This window comes from Cladophialophora yegresii (genome assembly GCF_000585515.1).
Source record: "Cladophialophora yegresii CBS 114405 chromosome Unknown aczIN-supercont1.7, whole genome shotgun sequence".
In the NCBI taxonomy this organism is placed as follows: domain Eukaryota; kingdom Fungi; phylum Ascomycota; class Eurotiomycetes; order Chaetothyriales; family Herpotrichiellaceae; genus Cladophialophora; species Cladophialophora yegresii.
The window spans coordinates 388801-408480 of record NW_006913051.1 but is presented as its reverse complement, the minus strand read 5'-3'; the positions used below and the strand labels follow the sequence as shown (position 1 = coordinate 408480).

General features: G+C 54.6%; 6 protein-coding genes across 6 annotated transcripts; 1 reads left to right on the top strand and 5 right to left on the bottom strand.

Moving 5' to 3' along the window:
- Positions 1-202: 202 nt before the first annotated feature.
- On the bottom strand, positions 203-454 carry A1O7_09281 (uncharacterized protein; the record flags this gene model as incomplete). Its single annotated transcript, XM_007763269.1, has 1 exon — positions 203-454. One exon carries the CDS (start codon positions 452-454, stop codon positions 203-205), a length of 252 nt encoding a protein of 83 aa, XP_007761459.1.
- Positions 455-5223: 4769 nt separating this feature from the next.
- Positions 5224-6489, bottom strand: A1O7_09280 (uncharacterized protein; the record flags this gene model as incomplete). The annotated part of the gene is made up of 1 exon (XM_007763268.1): positions 5224-6489. One exon carries the CDS (start codon positions 6487-6489, stop codon positions 5224-5226), a length of 1266 nt encoding a protein of 421 aa, XP_007761458.1.
- Positions 6490-9524: 3035 nt separating this feature from the next.
- A1O7_09279 (uncharacterized protein) lies at positions 9525-11057 on the top strand (the record flags this gene model as incomplete). Its single annotated transcript, XM_007763267.1, has 5 exons — positions 9525-9603; positions 9684-9785; positions 9911-10331; positions 10449-10535; positions 10652-11057. The coding sequence occupies 5 exons, from the start codon at positions 9525-9527 to the stop codon at positions 11055-11057; spliced, it is 1095 nt and encodes a 364-aa protein (XP_007761457.1).
- Positions 11058-11931: 874 nt separating this feature from the next.
- Positions 11932-13023, bottom strand: A1O7_09278 (uncharacterized protein; the record flags this gene model as incomplete). Its single annotated transcript, XM_007763266.1, has 1 exon — positions 11932-13023. The coding sequence occupies one exon, from the start codon at positions 13021-13023 to the stop codon at positions 11932-11934; it is 1092 nt and encodes a 363-aa protein (XP_007761456.1).
- Positions 13024-13777: 754 nt separating this feature from the next.
- A1O7_09277 (uncharacterized protein) lies at positions 13778-14593 on the bottom strand (the record flags this gene model as incomplete). The annotated part of the gene is made up of 1 exon (XM_007763265.1): positions 13778-14593. The coding sequence occupies one exon, from the start codon at positions 14591-14593 to the stop codon at positions 13778-13780; it is 816 nt and encodes a 271-aa protein (XP_007761455.1).
- Positions 14594-16224: 1631 nt separating this feature from the next.
- On the bottom strand, positions 16225-19339 carry A1O7_09276 (uncharacterized protein; the record flags this gene model as incomplete). Its single annotated transcript, XM_007763264.1, has 2 exons — positions 16225-16619; positions 16738-19339. 2 exons carry the CDS (start codon positions 19337-19339, stop codon positions 16225-16227), a joined length of 2997 nt encoding a protein of 998 aa, XP_007761454.1.
- Between the last annotated feature and the right edge of the window lie 341 nt (positions 19340-19680).

The window sequence follows — 19680 nt, the reverse complement described above, 5'->3', positions numbered from 1 at the left end:
GCGGTAGGAGGTCAGTGCCGGAAGAGTACGTCCAGGGATGCATGTTGCAAGGTATGTCGACACTTCGGTCATGAAGTCGGGTGGCTGACAGATGCCGGGGACATTCCACGCGGCGGGAAACGCTCACATAGGTCTCTGATGATTGAGGAGCAGGCCTTGGATCGTCTCGAGGCGCCATCCGAGGAGAGAGGCAGTGGACACCTTAATGCCGAGATGAGGAGTCCGGCTGCGACATGGCCCGTTTCTCGATCTCGTCAAGAAGTCGTTCCGCAATATTTGCTTCGGAGATGCTGGCTCCCTCGAAAATGCCGTACTCCAGAGCGTCTCTGATGTCTGACATGTCAACCCCGTCCCACGAAAGATGAAAGATCAATCCGTTATAGCTAAAGGCCCCGGCATTGCGGTTCTGCCACCTTTCGCGCGTGGCCTCCTGCATGAGCAAGCTCCGAATCATGGTGGACGAGCTAACATCGCCCTTGTCAAGTGACCTGTTGTTCTTGAAGTGTTCGGCATGATGAGAAGCGTACGATTTGGCGTCGGTGAAAACCTCCTGGCACAGCCCGCAGCCCCAATATTTCCTCTCTCGTCCGCGTGTCTCTTGGACGCATCCGCCCTCTTCCAAGCATGAAGCATGTAGATGGTTGTGATGTCTTGTCCACATTCCAGCACGGCCTGTCTCGAACGTGACATCCTGACAAGAACTGTGCAAGCAGTGGAAGATGACATTCTTGTCATGGTCTCCGCGTAGATGCTTCGCAAACTCCCTCGAGCTAGAAAAATCCTTACGACAGTCAGGTTCAGGACACGGAAACTTGGGCTTTGGAGGCCGGTTGCGTTGGCGGTCGTGATGGGCAATGATGAATGAATGATTCGCAGGATCAAGCTTCGACCGATTTCGATCTCCAGCCATGGAAGATGGAGTTCTCATCGCAGTGTCTGGCCTAGGCAAAAGGGCCTCATGGCGTGATCGTTGCAGGGGCACTATCACAGGAACCACATTCTGGGGAGCAGACTGGTATTGCATCTTGTCATGGTCAGAGAAATCGAAGAAGGATGTTTGATTATCATGGAGGTTGTTCGTCGTGGCCATGTCCGACTGATCCGGGGTTGCTTCAAAGCGGGACGTTCCATATGCCAGATTCGGGATATGCTCAGATCCATGAGCGTTATTATGGGACGCAGGGATGCTGAAATCTGTAGCCATAGATATGCTGAGACTGGATTGATCGGAGACGAGACTGGGCACCCCAGAGAGGTGATGAGCTGATATAGGATTCGATGTCGGGCTCCTCAGCCGCTCCGAAATGACCGCGATGTAGGCAACGTCAATGTCATCCTCACTTGTTTTTGCAAGGCAGGAAAATGCGGTACGATACTGTGGTTTCCGAAGTTCGCGGATCTGTCTCTGATTGAGACCTAAGGCGGCCAAAAGGTGTACGGCATCCTTCACCTTCAGCTCAATTGAATGGGCTTGCTCATGTGCGGATGGAAAGGCGTAAGTATTAAGATCACCGAGCTCCAGAGGCTGTGATGCAGGCACAGAGCAGTCGTAACCATTGGAGGGAAACGCATCTGGTAAAGGCCAGGCTGGCGGAAGGGGATTGCCGCGACGGGGATCCATGAGTTGCTGGTCTGGTGGCTAGTGGCAGCGTTTCATAATAGTCGAGTCAGAAGCGAGCGAAAGGACGGAATTGCGCCAGCGCAAGGAGACTTAAGGACAAATGAGTGCTTGCTGAAGAGACTGACAAGATTCTAGTGTAAAGAGAAGCTGCGCAACCGGGACCTGAAGAGAAATCGAATACAATGCTTGGAGCATAAGTTGAGCAGCTGCGGAGGCGAGAGTGAGTTGAGCGGTCTTGTAGACTCACATTTTATGAGCCTCTCTCATTCTGCTCGTTTTGTCCATTTTGCCACATCATCCAAGTGCGTCAGCAGACGAGGCAGAAGGTGCATAGTCGAAGTCCGCGCCGCATGCACAATGAATGACTTGAATTTCTTGCCCTCGACTCCTTTGCCCGATTAACGTGCACGCCTTCTGCCTCTTGCCCCGGAGGGTGGGTCGGTTGTGCTGGGAAGCATGCTCGCGGGATGTCCCTCTCTCAAGGTGCCTGCAGTAGCTTCGCTGCAGGAGGGATGAAAGACTTTGTCTTAGAGGCTGTGGTTCCATGCCATTGGGCCGCCCCTGGCTGCCCTGAAACGCGGCATCTGTCGGCCCCTGCTTAGTGCGCCCTCCCCGCCTGTTTCGGGATTGGGGCAAGTGGCATCATTGCGAGCAGGTGTCGAGCTGCTGAAGGACCGGTGAGCGAGTCTTCAGTAATAGGCGAGAGCGACCCGTCCAGAGTAGCAATGCTGCGCATCAAAAACACTGCAGCGAGGGAGTTGATTTGCAAGAATACGAGGGACGATCTTTGCAGCCAGCAGCTTCACGGATCAACACCTGAGTTTTTCAGTGCTCTGGCTACGGTGTCAAATGCTTTTTGGCTCCCGCAGCTCGTGAACCATTCGTAGTTCATAAGCTTTTGAATTCAATCTTTATCCACGTAACGCCCGTTGAGATTAAGTTGAGCCGTGTGAAGCATTCAACGGTCTGCTGGTCAACACCCCGCAATGTCATGCTAGAACTCGGACACGGTGCGGATAGCAAAATGCTTGAAGACTTGTGCTAGATCGTAGAGGAGCTGCTGAAACAGCACCCCTGACATCCTCGTGTCCTGAAACAACCCACGGCGGCCGGAGTCGCGGCCACAGCCGCATGAGCGACCTCGACCTTGACCTCTGCTGCATGTCAGCGTCGGCACCTCGGGTACCTAACACTATTCTAGCGGTCGGACCACGATATCGTGTCTTTTGCTCGTGTTCAAGGCAGGATTATCGTTCCTGACATCCCCTCTGCGATTTCTCAGCCCGAGAAACATCATCCTTAGCTCGAGATGGTTACTGCACCTGATCATGCGCCTCCTCGCCAAGTATGAAGCCTCCAACCGAGGCAACCTATTCGTTGATTTTATCCAGGGCTCGAAGTGGCGTGGAGCACAGACGCGTCCCGCCCTTGGGGTGTACGGAGTACTCTTAGGATTATTCCAGCTTGTTTGTTGCCTCACCGCGACTTCTCGGACATTTCAAGCGCTCTTTCCGGCCACGCACAATCCTCCTCTCATCTTCTTGCAAGGCTTGATGACGCAGGGCTCATGACAACTTGAACTACACGTAGTGGCATGAATTTATGGTGACACAATCTTTTTCCGTTTGCTCCGACATGTTGTGCCGACATGCAATTTGCGAGCGCCGTTCCTCGATTGGTTCCATTATCGAGGTCCTTCTGTCTCTCGCTGCTACCCATTGCTCATGTGCAATGCAAGACATGGCTTACAAGCTCTGATCTTGGGGAGCAATGGTACTGTGTGAGGGTGATGCTCTCTAGCAAACCCATCAAATCCAGGAATGTCTGTAATACTTTGTAGACGGCGCCTTTTGAGCGCGGTAGCTCGTACAGTATTTGGTGAGGGGCAGAGGAAAAAGGTGAGAACATGGTGAATGGATTGTGCGTGCTCACCCAGTGGGTGCACATCGCGTATATTCGTGCTTAGTCAACATCCATCCCTCCCATAGCCACTACTCGGTATGTAGGTGGCCGTGGCCGATGAGCTTTACTTCCCTCCAGAGCTTATCTTCATTGCCACCTCGCCTGCATGCCCCTGTTCGCTACTTTTCTCTGCATGGACGTCGAAACAGCGACAAAACATTCATAGATGCACGTACCATACCCGGAATAAGACAGCAGTCACGAGAAAAAAAAGGGAACGATTGTGCCTGCGCCGAAAGAACGTGTTTTTATTCTAGCGCCACCAGACTATGACGGAGCTGGGCACCATCGTGGAGATCCAGAATGCAACAAAACGAACACAGTTTGGGCGGAACCCGAATAAGCCTCTGCGACCGATGAAGCACGTCAGACTGCTGAGACTGCGAGGACTGCGCCTTCAGCCAGCAGTCAGGAAGCCCTTGGAGCGGCGACAGCGCGGTTGTCCAGCTCCGGCTATGACAGAAACATCCTCGCCCTTGTCCCAAAGATACCGATCAGTATCCTCAGTCACAGCGGAGTGGACTTGAGCAAACGTGCCGGGCGAAGATTCTACATCCAAGAATCTCGATCAAAGGAAATGCTGCCGCCACGACACGACACCTCCATCTATCATGAACCGCACTAGCCTCGATCCTTGTGTTCAGAAATCGACCTAATGCGGGTCCCCCTTACCAGCACTGATTATTGATCGAATTGCGCCCCGTGGCTCCCGTGTGAGACGACACCGTCCCCTCCACGGGCCAACAACCACCGATCTGCGCATCTGACTGACGGACTCCCTATCGTGTGACCTCGCAATGGCACTCTTACACGTGCGCCCGGACGCCCCCAGCACAACGACAAGGAGGTCTCCGCCGGGACGTGACCACCCTCGTACGTACGCATTACGTCCTCCAGCTCATTTTCCCGATCCTGCCTTATGTCGGCCCGTTGTTGTTCGTCCTCTTACGAGTTCTTCGCTGACTCTACGGATACGTGGGAGGCCATATCCGATGAGGGTGGCTTTGCCACGGGCGTCCACTCTCCGGACAACGGCCTCCGTACACGTGGTGGAGGGGTTGGAGCGCTCGTTGACGGCGGCATGTGCTGATGTTGAGGACGGCAGGGCCACGTGGCTACCTAGGGTACGGGACGGTGGGCGAGCGAGTAGACTTTTTGCGGACCATGGCTCTAGAGAAAGCTGGTAGAGGCACGATATCTCTACGGTATTATCCTCAATGCACGTCTCGACCTACATTCCTCATGGTGTGGTGGGCTGGGTGGGACCATGCCATAATTGGAAGAACGAATTCAAGCAAAGGAAACACAGTCCAAGCAGGAGCGATACATCGACAGAGGGAGAAGACCGTCATCAAATCAATTACGTCCCTGTCTCTTCTCTCACGGGAGGAGCCGCCAATATTGGCACCCCAGACCCAGATTCATGCCAGAACCTATCTCTAAAACTCCGACAGCAAGGCCAAGGATTACCAGCAGCGAGAAGCCAACTACTACAGACCCACAATTACAAGCTTTTGGCCCCAAGAAAAATGCTTCGTCGTACCATCTGTCATTTGTTCATAAACCCGTCACAGGGATGATAATGCAGAGCATCTATCCGTCCATCCACGGAATGCAGTCCCAGCAGTGAACGCACAAGCTTAGTTGACCTCGATCAGACCGGGCCCGAACTTGGTGGCGGCGACCACGTCAGTGATGCTGTTGAAGGGGCCAGAACCGTCGACCACGGCGGCGATGGTCAGCCCGTTCATCAGGAACTGGCTGAAGGGGAACTTGGCCGAGATGGTGACGGTGCCGCTCTGGTCGATGGAGGCGCTGTTGATGGTGGCCACGACGGGCACGTTCTGCTGGTTGATAAACACGAGACTCAAGCTCTTGTAGCTCTGCGCGTACTTGGAGTAGTCGCCCGTGGCGGAGAAGGAGAAGGTGACGTCCTGGTCCTTGGGGTCGAGGAACTGCGGGTTAGGGCTGAGGGCGCCGAAGATGGGCAGATCAATGGTATTGGCGTTGGGGCACGAGCCGGGCACGACAAAGGCTTGGTTCAAGGCCGAGAAGGCGAACTCGCGGGTTGAGGCCGTCAGGAAGGGAGCAGCCGAGGGGATCAGGCCGAGGAGGCTGCGGTAGAAGCCGTTCTGCTCGCCTTCTTGGCCGATGACGGCAGCGACGCCACGGATGAGCCCCACGTCACCGTTCTGTCCGAAGTGGGTTTGGACGTCGCCGAGCGTGCCGAGGACGACGTCCGTGAAGGTGCGGGCAACGCTGATGGCAGACTTGAGATCCGACACCGGGGACTGGTACACGCAGGGCTCGATGGGGCCGGCGTTGAAGTGGGCGAGCGCGCCGTTGGCGTTTAACAGGTGCTCCTTCTCTTGCGCAATCACGGCGGTGATGGCGTCAATGATGTTCTGGCGTTCACCTTGGTCTTGGTATTCATAGCCGGCCACGTTATGGGTGACGTTGAACAGCAGTTCTGTGAAATAGGCGACTTCGAAGAGCTCGTTGAAGGCGATGAGTCTCAGCGAGGTGAGATCGTCTGCGGCAGGAGCGCTTGGCGGCGGTGGTCCGTTGGGCAGGAGACCGTGAGCTGCCTGCTCAATGGCAGTCAAGGCATCCGACGGGTTCTGGATGTCGGGAAAGCCATCAGATGTTGGGAACTTGAAGATGCTGGTGCTGCCATCGCTGGAGCCTCCGGCCGAAGAGCCCGAAGGGGGCTGACCACCATAGGTCTGGGACGGAGCACCACCCCCGCTGGCGGTGGCAGGAGCAGAGACGGAGGCAGAGCTGCCCCAATTCTGACTGTGTCCACCCCGATTGCCGAAGTATATGTCCCGCTTCTCGACAGGGACGGCCGAAACAAGTGAAGCAATGGCCAAGGAGCCGAGGATGGTTGCCAGTCTCGAATACATTACTACTATGTTGTAAGGTGGATGCTAAGTGAGTGAATGTGTCTTTAACAGAAGGGGAAGACAAGGGTAGCTATGATCTGAACTGTATTGGTTGTGAACGAGTGGGAGAAGCTTTCGCGGACAATGAAACGGGTGCTGAGCTTGTTAATGTAATGGGACTGTGTAAAAGAGTGGACCGTGTTGTTGTCTGATGGAGTAAGACCTAATCCAAGCGACCTGCAGCTGAATTATATAGACCAAATGGTACGTACACAGCACTGTGTCTCTCGGCAGCCCGCATTCATCGTTGGGGGCGAGGGCTAAGCATCTAAGCAAAGCTTGAGTGAGAGCTAAGATTTGGACGGGGCCTGAGGCTGAGATGCCACACCAAAATGCGAGAGAAGCGTACAAGGAGATTACGAGATTGTGTCTGCGCTGGCTATGTCGTTCTCTCTCGCCGGCGAGGCGGTGATTTGGCTCTCGGAGGCACGCCTTTTGCATATTGGCTCACCGGCTGTACCGTGCGTGTGGAACTCCTTTGCTGTAGGATGGCAAGCAGCAGGAAGAACAATCCCACCCGCATGACCCCTCGCACGGCTGATCCAGTATGTTCTCAATCTTGTTACGGGCAGCGAGATCGGGCGGCCTGAACGGGGACGTTTATGGTCATTCCACAGCGGGTACCGGCGCCATGTGCGCAGTGGCAGAAGGCAGCCTACGGATGAGGGCCTTACCAGGCCACGTTCGCGGAGTTGGGATCTTTTCTCGTGGTTCAGGCGTCAGCGCTTGCACAGATCGAGGGTATGGTGGTGATTGCCGCACATGGTAGAGGCTTAGTGCTGATAGAGGTCGATTGGGAGGCGGATGACAAAGAGCACAGCTCAAAATAATGCACAGTACTCCAGAGCGAACCGAACCTCGGGGAGCTGCAGGATGAACGAGCGTACGCTAAAATGAGCTTACTAAGAGCAAGCCCTCTCGGCGGCGAAGCTTGGTTAGACGAGCCTCCGCGATTGGGCTACCGCGGGAGAAAGCCACTTGGCAGGGAGTTTGGCTCTAGGTCGCCCTATTTTTAAATTCTGACTTTGTAAGAATCAAGATGGGCCGATTGGCGGCCAGTCTCTGATCTCTTCAGATAACCGCGCCATAGCCTCGTCTGGGTGCCTTGACAGCCATGGTGCCGTGCTGAGGTCGCGTATGGAGTCCTGTGGCTGATGTTGCCTTTTCGAGAGATCTGAGGGCGCTGCCGGCAGTCAAGTCCCAACAGGCCGTCCATGCAAGACGGTGCGGGACAATGTTTATCGCGCCAGTGTATGATGCGAGTGATCCTTACAAGTGAGTACGTGTGATATCTTTTCCAAGTTGGGCGCAGCGTGCTGATTGATGTCCATTTCGCGCAAGGAACAAGCAACACGCTCAGGAGCTTGACGCATCTTAGCTCTACCTCGTGTCGATGTGTCCATTGCGAGGACAACATGCCGGGAAAGCTGCGGTCACTTCAGTAGACGAGTAGACAGCACCAATGTCGTATCCGGCTAGGGATTAGGAACACGCGGGCCATAGTCACTTGGTCTTTCGCCTTCTACCTCTCCTTGGGTCTGCCCAATTTTCCTTGGTGCTGTCTGTCATCTGGTGAGTGCCCCGATCTGCCGAGTGTGTGTGCTGCAGCCGGACGCATATCCTCACGGACAGCTTGGGAGCCAACGTATCCGAGCCAACGTAACACGGTGAATATCACAGCGGAGTCAAATCTCTGCATAATGATTTGCTATAGCATGCAAGACTGATTGTGAGAGGTTAATCTGAGTACGTCTTATTCCGGTTGTGGACCACTTGGAGCACGTCGAATTGGACTCACCGGGAAGCCTTGCATATGCCCAACTCTCAATGCATGGTCAAAGTCCGCTACTTCTCATGGTTGTATCCACCTAACGGACGCTACAAGGAACGCGACGTCTCGGTGGCCGAGTTAGGGTTTGCGGGTCATTTGCTCTGTCACGATCTGCTAGAGCTGCTGTACGCACTACTGCTAACTCTGGAATGTAGGTCAACCTCTCGGACGAAAGAGAGAAACTGCAATGCTCAATCCCGGACCGATAGCAGGGCGTCCTTGTGGCAAGACACGGTCCGAGCGAACGATCCTTCATTCCCGGCTTGCAAATCCTGAACCCGGAGGACATCGATCAGCGTGAACCGACTGTGCGAGATTACGCGATCTCATCCCCGTGGTGCAAGTCTTGCACTCCTTACTCTCAGCGCGAGCAGAATCTATTGTGACTGTAGAAGGACCGGAAGCGTTGCAACTCCTCGCAAGTACACTGCGGGATGCCGCTGCTGAGAGTTAATCCCAAGAGATGCTGCTCGCATCCATGCTGTTTCGACACCTCTTCGACCTTGACCGAGAGTGGCAGCGAACAGTGATGAGTCCGCTACAACACTGATCTTTACAACACTGACCTTTACAACACTGACCTTTACAACACTGACCTTCTGTATCCATCTCTGAGTGAACAGGTGGACATGATCAGGGACGAAAGTGTAGCGCAAGCAAGTGGATCCAGCACGAGGATAGGGTTTAGCCGATACTTTGGACAGAACAAGTCACCTCAGTACCTCCTCCAGGATCGTATCTCAGCACGATATACTTTCGAAGAGCACGTGCTATCACGCGATGGGCCTGCCCGGCCCAGCCATGGACTCCCCATCTGCGCTCAACCCAGCGAACCCTACACCTGGTCTTCGAACTCTCCCTTCTGCTCTACCGAGGTTACTTGGCTAACAAAGTATGCCCTTTTGAGTATATGTAAGCATTTGGAGACATACAGCCAACCAAGAGTCAACATTTTCTCAACCACTTCTCGCACTCCAGCAGCCACGCCGATATCCGTCGGCAACGTTCCCCGCATTGATGAGCAATACCCGTGTTGAATGGCATCATCCCGGCCAAACTCAGTGGTACATACAGCAGATACATTGACGCGAGACCATAATACGGGATTGGTAACCTTCGGGATACGAATTCTTTACCAAACCCGATTGCGAAGCGGCTCTTCACAATGGCAACAGAGACCATCACACGCCCAGCCTTTCTCTCGCTGCCCCGATGGACGCCCGTACCGGAGACCAAGGAGGAGTGTAAGCAGTTGCCGGCCATGGCATCCTCATCTGACCGTACGTTCGTGATCTTTTGGGACGGGCTAACTTTTCTCTCGCAGTGGACTGGGCCGACCTAGTAACCCTCGACCTCAGCAAATTCGACCAGCCAGGCGGCAAGCAGGAACTGGCGGCTCAGCTCTTCGACGCCGTCAACCGAATAGGTACGTAGACTGTACGCAGGACACGGCGCCTCACTATAGCATTCCACACTCCGACACGAACGCCACGTCAGATCCTTGTGGCGCCCGTCGAACCGTCCAAGAACACCAGCTAACTTGGTGGTAAGGCTTCTTCTACATCATCAACTTCGGCCTCTCGCAAGAGGAAGTCGACCGCCAATTCAGCCTGTGCAAACAAGTCTTCGACCTCCCCACGGAGGAGAAGCTCAAGTACCGCGCCGACCTCGAGAATGGCGGCTACAACGGCTACAAGCCGCGTGGCATCCGCGAGATCAAGAACGGCGTCAAGGACAACACGGAGATCTACAACACGCCGAAATTCACAGAGCGGTACGAGCGGGACCACCCAAAGGTCATCACCGACCATTGGGACGAGATCCGGTATTTTGCCACGCACATCCACTTTCAGATCGTGCGCAAGCTGCTCGTGCTGTTTGCGCTGGTGCTGGAGCTGCCCGAGGACTATTTCTTGAACATCCACCGGTATGACGAGCAGAGTGATTGTCATTTCCGATATATGAAGTATCAGTAAGTACAGGTCACTCTCGACTCGCGCGATGAGTCACGTACGACCCCCGCGCGCACGCATCTATGCCCTAGTATACAGACAAAGCATGAGCTGACAAAGTGGCGTGGGTATTGCAGCCGCCGCTCGGCCGAGGAGAACGAAAAACTCGACAACGTCTGGGTGAAGGGGCATACCGACTTTGGGAGCCTCACTTTGCTCTTCAGGTAAGAGTTTCGCGTTTGCGGCGTGTGTTCAGGGCAGGACAAGACCAGCGTCGTTGCTATCTTTTGGCCAATTGGTCCCTTTGCATAGTATCCTGATCATGTGTGTGTGTACGCAGACAACCCGTCGCAGCCCTCCAAGTCCGCACGCCCGACGGCACCTGGAAACACGTCAAACCCCACCCCGCCTCCATCACGGTCAACATCGCCGACGTGCTCCAGTTCCTGACGAACGGGTTCCTGAAATCGAGCATCCACCGCGTGGTCGTCCCGCCGGCCGATCAGGCCGACGTCGACCGCCACGGCGTGCTCTACTTCGTGCGACCCGACGATGAGACTGAATTGGTGCCCATAAGGGATAGTCCCGTGCTGCAGCGGTTGGGATATCACAAGGTCCAGGATGAGGCGACCGTCGGGTTGACGGCTGGCGAATGGGTCAAGGCGCGGGTGGCGAAGAATGTGTCCCGCGTGGGGAGGGAGGAGGAGAGTATTATCAAGGGAGTAAAGGCGCGGTATTATGACTAGACAAGGTGGCAGGAGGAGATGGTGGGGGATGCTGTGGGGGTGGTGAGCCTGGCAAGGTACGGTACAGTCTTACTGGGAGGGGAGTCGAGTAGAGAAGGGTGTAGTGAACATGGTGCCGGTGTACTGTATGTCCTGGGCTGTACTGTGTTTGTATTTCAGGAGCGAGAGTTGGGCGACTCTTCTCCGTGGCTCCAGCTCAGTTCGCGCTTCGGCGAGACCTCTCGCAACCATCGTCCCGTGTTTCGAGAAGTCCCTCGTCGTCGGTACTGCTCACTCGCGCGTTCACTCACTCACTCACTCACTCTCATGCTAGCCGCTCTACTAGTTGCATAGGAATTGCACAGGATGGTAGAATGGTAGGACATTCGAAGAACGGTCCTGTTTAGTGATGCCGAAACTCGTTCTCAGATGCGACGATATTGCCTGTTCTGTCTTGACATTTTTGATCAAGCCTCCGAATAAAGGAGTCGCTTCTCACAACCCAATCGAAGGCGAGAGCTCCCATGCGAGACTCCAGACGTCAAGGGGGAAAGCGGCAGGTGTCGACGAAGTTCATCCCCATCTGACTGCTTGTGATGGACTGGCCTTCCCGTCTCCAAATGAACGGCGCCAAAAGGGCCGAGGACCGCCCAGGATGAGTGCTTCGGGGCGGCGAAATAGACGACAGAACATACAGGTGCCCTTATGTACTCCTAGTACTCGTTCTGAACGCTCTCATTACGCGTCGTACTCTCATCGAGAACAATCTCCACGTAGCTTGGAGTAGTAGCAACCTGCACCAGCACGATAGCACCTTTCCCGACCATTCAAGTTAATCAGCTCTGGAAGTTCCAAGTTCAGGAAATTCATAATCAAAATCACAATCAAAGTCGAGCTAAAACACCGCATACTTCCCACTCGTGACGTTCTCGCACCCCGCCCGCCAGAGACGTATCGTCTTGACATGCGGAAAGATCGTCTCCAATGCGCGCGTCAGCGTCCAAGCCATAGCGCCATCGACCGGCGGGTCTTCCCACGGGCCGTCCATATTCGCACCCATAGACGGACCCTCGGGGACATATACGTCAAGGACCCTCAGCCTCGGCAGCTGCAATATCACCTTGGAGAAGGTATGATTGCGTAAGAGCGCTCTCCACGCGAGGGCCTCGTCGTCGGGCGCTTGTGAGGCAGGAGTACCGCCCTGCTCCGGGGCATCGCCACTGCTCAGCCCGCGGACAAATTGTTTCAGGGCTGGGACTCGAAGACGCGTAAGCCAGAGACGCAGACGCGTGACGTTGACTTCACGACCACCAAGCCCGGCGTCTGATGCCTGCAGCAGCGTGCTCAGTGAGACGTAGTAAGATAACGGGATCGGCCAGGTCGACGTGTCCTCGAAGACGGTCTCGTCCGGTATGAAGCGGTGGATCTGTTCCGTCTTCGTCGCGTGAGGCCATATGCACAGCGCCTCGTTGGGCAAGGCCCCCACCCCGACCGTGTATGACAGGGAGTGTAGGCTTGGGAGGCGGGCCGTGAACGAGGAGATGACAGTGGGCAAGTCCTCCCAGTTGGAGCGGAACGCGATGTCTCGACACGTGGTCTGCGTGCCGGGGTTGTAGGAGATGCTCCGCGCGATCAGCAGCTCGAGGTTCCGGATGTGCGGGAGGATCGAGGTCCGGCCCAGCAGAACCGAGAAGATATCCTTGTCGCGGTCCGGTGTCGGGTAGCATCGAAAGTAGTAAGGCTGGGAGTGGTAGTCTAGGCCGACGACAATGGTGACGTGCTGGTAGAAGACTTGGCTTGATATGTTGTGGAGGTGTCGGCAGCAGAGGAGGAGGGGAGGACAGCCGTGCTCCTTCCGTCGCGCGCCTCTGTTGAGATACCGGCAGTTGGTACATGGGTGTAAGCGTCGTTCAGGCCCCAGGCGGTCAAATATGGTGTAGTCGCAGATGATACTCAGTATCTCTGGTGGGAGTGACAGGAGGGTCATGGTGTCTGAGGTGGGGAAAGGAACCGGGTGAGATAGGATGCTTGTGCCAGCAAGGAGGTCGCTAAGAGCCAAGCGGATGCTCAGCAGTGAGCTCGAATGCCCTCTGGAGTTGAGGCATTCTAGAGGCCTTCGCACCCTGTCAGTCCTGTGAGGCTGGACACAATACAATGGACCGCGTCGTGATGGTTCTTGCGGGTGGAGGATCGACAGTGACGCCATGGCCGATAGATGACTAAGCGAAGACCCCCACATTCCCCGCAACGCTAAAGTGACAAGTGATCGAAGCATCAACGTGGCAAGCCTCCCTCGTCCTCGTTTATCCCACCCACCACCTTATGCTTTGAGATCTGCAGAAAGGAGGGACGAAGCCATCAACCGGAGTGGGCGTTAACCGAAACAGACCTGTGAAGGCGAATGTGGCGACGGTCGTGGCCTTCGAAATGAGATCTCATGAGAGGAGTGTCGGCCTCATCGGTGCTGCATAATTACTGCTTCCCGTGGTTCTAATATCATGATTAGGGATATCAAGGATCACGACGACGGGCATGCAGACATGTTGACAGACGCCAATTCAGGTTATCTTAACGTAAAGAAATAGTATTCCGGTGGCTCGCTAGTCATCCAATTCTATGATACACGAAATCCAGAACTCCCCCCGGATGTGAAGCAAGATAACAGCCCGGAAGCCAGGTTTTCCAAACTCCAATAGATCACTCCACTTATTGCGTCCACATATGCCCTGCATACATGCTTGCTACCTCCTCCCGCTCCTACCCTTCCTACGCCCACCCTGGCTGTCCGAGTGGTCAGTCGACGTTGCTGGCGATGGGCGCTCAAACTTGGCCCCAATGCCATGCTTCAACCGCAGATGCCGCTTGACTGCGTCGGGCCTGACGTGCGCGTAGTTGCACACATGACACATGGTCTTATCATCGTCGGTTGCCAGGTCATGCACTGATTGGATGTGCTGGACGCATCGACGCTTCTCTGCAAAAGTGCGGCCGCAGTGGGGGCATCCGAAGGGCCGAGTGTGCTTGTACCCGTGCCGCGTCAGCTCGCATTGACGCGCAAATGTCAGCGTGCAGCCGGCAAACTGGCAGCAAAACCTGTGGACTTGCTGAGGAGCCGCTGCCATCGGGGAGTTGTATGAGTCGAGGCTGGGGAAAAAGCTGGCGTTGGAAAGCGGTGATTGAATGAAGCTTTGGTTCGATGTGAACAAGGTAAAGTCCTTGTAGTACTCGCTCAGATTGAAATCGGGCAGGAAGCTCGGATGGTTGAGGATATCGTAATCGAGCTCGAGGCCCGCCATGTCTAAGTCTTGTTGGTCTGGTGAGGAGTCGTAGGTGAGAGGGGGGAGATGCTGTGTGGACTGCATTGTTGGACTAGGGACCACGAAAGACCCCGGCGGTGAATATTCTACTTGGTATTGGGACGAATATAGTGTTGGTGTTGGGATCCACAAGGGCTGACACGTCGCACCTTGCGTGTAGTCGTAGAATTGTTGATGATGATTCTGGCAGTGCGCCTGTTTCGAATTGCAGTCTATCCGGGAGAGGTAAGGGGGCGCCATGACTCCACGTTGCGGCTACGTGCTCGATGGCGCACCATGTGGTGCAAAGAGGGCATTGTCGTCTTGGAGATGGTCAATCTCCTGGGGTCAGCAAGTCGGGTCGACCTAATGGGCCATCTAGGTGAGTGCCTCATTTGCCAAAGAATGTCTGGCGGTAATAAGGCTTCGTCTGTCAGGTAACCTCTGTCCCCAATACCACGATCAATGTTGATGCTGTGCAGTGGCCATAACTTCCGTGACTGCAGGGGCATTTTAGGTGGACACTCAAGCCTATGTCTTCTCATAGACTTTCTGGCGATGTCCTTTGAGCTGCTCATGCATTCGCAAGGCACTTGGAATCTCGGTCTTCCTTGGTCGATAGGTTCGGCACCACTTATGTCACCAGAATCATCCGACATCACACTTCCTAGTTTCCAGGACAGGGAAATGTGATCCTCGATCCTTCTGTGCTTGGATGCGAGAAGCCAAGCATACCAAGAGCCGACATCGCTCGCAGGACATTGAGATTTCTGCCACTGAAAAGGCGACGGCGGTTGAATCTCAGCAGTCGCTGCTGGGATTTGTCTCCTATCGACAGGACCCCGTTCCTCAGCCTGCTCGAAGAGACACGAACAGGGATCGTCCGATCGGGCAAGAGGGTAGGTCAAAACGTCGAACTCGTATGCCAATTCGTTTGTTGGGTGTCCATCCCTCTCCAGACTCGTGCTTGCCCAAGTGCTTGCCCAAAGATCCTCCATCGGTGGTGTCAGAATCTCCGGGACCACGATGGCCGGCTAGGGTCAAGGGTTAATGGATCGCCCAGCTAATAGAAAGGTACTGCATGAGCGGAGAACTTACCACCAGCCCCGGCAAGGCTTGACGTCGTGCACCTGGTCCGCGACGGCCGCGACGGAGTCTTGACCTTTGTTCTCTTCGGCCGTCGGAAGATGATGACATCGGGATTGGAGATGACTTAAGGCTCAGGAGGTAAGGCAGTAAACAGCTGGCGAAGTGCGTGTCTCTCTAAAGGTATGGAACGACAATTGCGAAAAGCGTAACTAGGACAACACAAAAGGAAAAGGAAGTGAAGAAAGAGAAAGAAAGAGTCCAGGCAACAAGGCTGGGAGGGGAAGAGGTTTTGTCTCTTTGGTGACTCCTCGTTCGTCGGTGGCTTGTCAAGCTGAGGCTGTGCTCGAGCTGTGTAGGCCACACGGTGCTAGTGGTGGCATTGGCAAATAGCTGCGTCGTGGTGGGGCGTCCTGCCCTTCACAAACTATGTCATTGGTGGGCAGGCTCACAGTCCGACCTTAGCTTCTCCTACCAACCAATTGTGAGGACGTGTGGCCGTAATCATCCTGCATGCCAAAGGTCCCTTCCCCTCATGCCATAACTCCTGACCGGTGGCTTTTATGCGCCCAGTGGCTTCTATGGACAGGCATGCCGTTGAAAGGCGCAACGGGGAAAAACACTTTAGGACCAAGTCTTCGGGCGTCGACCGGAACCCTACAGCTGGCGCTTGGGCGACGTCAATGGAACCCAGTCCACACCGTTGCCGGCGAACGTGGTCTGCCTCAACGAAGATGCTTGGAGCGCACCACAGACCTAGAAAAACGACCCTTCGACCATAAGAGTCTGCAAGATGTGGAAGGCTCTCACATGAACTCAATCTCACCGTCGTCGCTCGCAGACTCCTTGGCTCTCTCCTTCCCTTTTCCCTTTTCTACCGTTTCCTCCTCGTTGACAGGCAGCCCCAGCGCCTCAACCTCCTCCCTCAACTCTTCAATCCTACCTTGCCCTGGCCGCAACCCCATCTTCCGACCATTTGCTCCATCCCTCCGGACAACCTTCGCACGCCCATCAGGCATCAGCGCGACATCCATACCAAGCTTATCCAACGCCTCTGTTATGCTCATGGCATCTCCAGTGTCGGGTGGAGGCACGACTTCTCTCGCTTCCAATGACGAAACAAGGGCTTGATTCTCGGGGTTGTTCTCGAGCAGGAATTTCAGGCACATCACCGCGTGCTCCTTGATGTAGGGGTTGCATGCTACATTTTGGGTCCATCTATTAGTAAAGATCAGATCCTGTCATGAGAGCAAGTAGAGGCCGGCCATGCAGGAACGAGGGTGTTCTTTGCTGAGTCGGGCAAGAAGGGAGTCACGTACCATCATAAGAAGTGCAGCTCAAGATTGTCTCCACTCCCCCATACTCACGGATTTGATTCTGCACGGTAGGAGACTTCCACACTAGACTAGAGAGCACAAGGACGATGAGTTTCTTGAGGTTGCGCCATTCGAAGTCTGCAGGTTCTTCGGTCACTGTCGCCGGCGCGGGTGGTGGTGGTGGTGGTTGAGAGGCGGCTGCTGTTGCAGCCTGTCGCGGTGGCGGAACCGGTTTCGAAGTGGACGCTTCCTGTGGTTCTGATGCAGATTGTGTATCATAGGGTCGCTCCACAGCGACGTGGGCAGGAAGGGTAGATGCTGCTTCTTCCTGCGCTGAGGGTCCAGCCAAGGTTGTTCCATCACCATTCGAGGGCCGAGCGGGTATCGCGTGCGTCAACCCGACCTTCGCGATGCTCTGGTCCAGCTCCTTGATCAAGGTGACAAGATCATACACGATCTCCCACTGCACCAACAACTTCTTCCAGTCGTTATTTTCGGTCAGGACTGCGAAAAACTCCAGGAATTGATACACTCCTTCATACACGCGTTCCATGTCCCACAGGTTCAGGGGGAAGTCCTCTGCTAAAGCAAGGCCAGCCCGAATCTGTCCCTGCAAATAGATGAGTGCGCAAGTTTCTGGTATGATGTTCCCACGGAAGACAATGAAAATGTAACGGACAGTGAGCACGTCCACCCGACTTAGGGGAGACGGTAGGAGTCGTGACTTGCCCTGCTGTGGTGCAGGTGATTGTTCCATACTCGAATTTTGCAGCTGCTGCTGCACTGAAGCAGGGCTATACTTGGCACGGAAAATGTGGGTCAGGATCTTGATCACCACGGCCTGGGCTGGCGAGATGATATCCTTGGGCTGACCAAAATCCGAGTATGCGTGAGACATGAGTCCATTTTTCAGGATAGCTTCCATGATCTGCACCATCATCTTGAAGTAGAACTCATCATCGGGCAGATCCCAAGCGGCGATGAAAATCAACAGTTCCCGAAGGACATTGCGTCCAGCTTCCTGGGCAAGGAGAATATGGCAGCGGACAGCTTGCATGTTGGTCTTGAGACCTTGCTGTTGGGCTGCTGTGCCATTCTTCGAACCAAAATTGTCGACGATGCCTGCTTGAATGATCATCGGTAGGGCTTCGATCTCTGTGGGACCAAGGACAAGAGGAACATCGGTAAGCAGTCCTCGCTCTTGATCTGCTGATCCTTGGTAATCCTCGTCACCCATGCTGTCCCCGACACTGATCAGATCATCATCATCGTCGAGATCTTCGTCATCTTCTGGATCGCCTTCGTCGTCATACTCCGGTTCGCCGTTTTCATCCATGATGGGTGCCTCGTGTAATCTCGCCATGAGCTCGTCTTTCGCCTCTTGTAATGTTGCAGCGGCGGATTTTGCAGTCCTTGGCATTCTCAAGTCTTCCTCCGTCAAGGTTTGCGAAGTTTTGAGGCCACTGTAGGATCCGAGTGCAGGTAGCTGGCTCAACTGACTTTGAGCTGCATGGCCATTGGTCTTAGTGCCGTTGCCGTGAGTCAGTGCCATGATCTTCTCGGCCACTCGCTTGATCTGTGACGAGTGGGCAGCCACAGTGGCGGAATCTTCCTTCTTCAGCAACCACGCACGCAGCTCCGCACCCACCCTCAACAATACATCCGGACTGTCATCGAGTTGGTTTGCGTTCATGCCGGACAGGTGCTCCATGTCCGATCTGATTTTGTCCATCAGCACCTTCGCCGCTCTTTGGGTCTGCTCGTCAGGCTCTTTGTTCGTACTCATCAGGTCGAATAGGGCATGAACGTCGTCGATGTTGTAACCAAGATTGCCACCTTCTACAGAAAGTTGACTCGGGCGATCTGGTAGATCCTCCACTGTCGATCTGATCCTGTCCTCTTTCGCAGCTTGATCCTTCTCCTGATCGAGGACTGTCTCTTCCGGAGAACGACTTCCTAGCTCATCCACGTCCCGAGCCTGCGATTGACCGAATAGGTCCAGCCAGAGCACCAATTTGCGCTGCTCGTTGTGCATGATGAAGTTGTGCAGAAACTGAAGACACGTAATCAACAGCCTCTTGTAGAGATTCACCACCTTTTGCCACCTCTCCTCGTTCCGCGGATTTGCCTCGCCATCGAACCCTCTTGCCGTCACTTTGACGCAAACATCGATCAACTTCAAGATTTGTTGGTCAAAGGCTTTCTCTGCTGCCAGATTTTGCGCCTTCTTGGTGGTCGCGAGGAGATTGCGCGCGATCGTACAGAGGTCGTTCAGTCGTTCAATGTCCTTTACTAGAGATGGGTAATGCGCCGCGATCAGCTCAGAGCTGCTGCCACCGTAACTGAGGTTCGGAGGGTTCTTGTAAGAGAAAGACTGCTGTTCGAGCACCGGGATCGCCGCGGTCAGGACTCTGGTCAAGCCATGCCAAATTCGAGGGTTGAACCCGAGCTGAGATCGGACGTCGCTCTCCTGGTGCGACTTGTAGAGAATCTGTTTGCCCGCAATCAAGAGGTGCTCCAACCGCTTGTCATCGATCAAGCCTCGCGATTCGTAATGGGTTAAAGTCCCCGTGAGCACAAGTTGCAGAAGTAGGGAAGCACTCATATTGCCCACCCTTTGTGCTCATAGTCGTTGGTTGGCCTGGTAGAATGTTTGACTGGTCAAAGTCGTGAATTTCACTCCGCAGCCTGCGGCGGACAATTCAATCGAAAAGTTTACATAAGCGGTCGCTCGACCTGCCTGACTTTTCCTGGGCCGCAATTACCGAGTGCTCTGGAAAGTAAAGTGACAATGAAGTGAGAATGAGAGTTGAAGCCATTTAATCCTTGTTTCGCATCTTTCCTCGTCTACTCAGTACTATCCAATTCACATAACCATGTATCTTGCAAACGCCGAGATGATGCTATACGGCGCGATATCGACATTTCCATGCTTGGGCATCCATC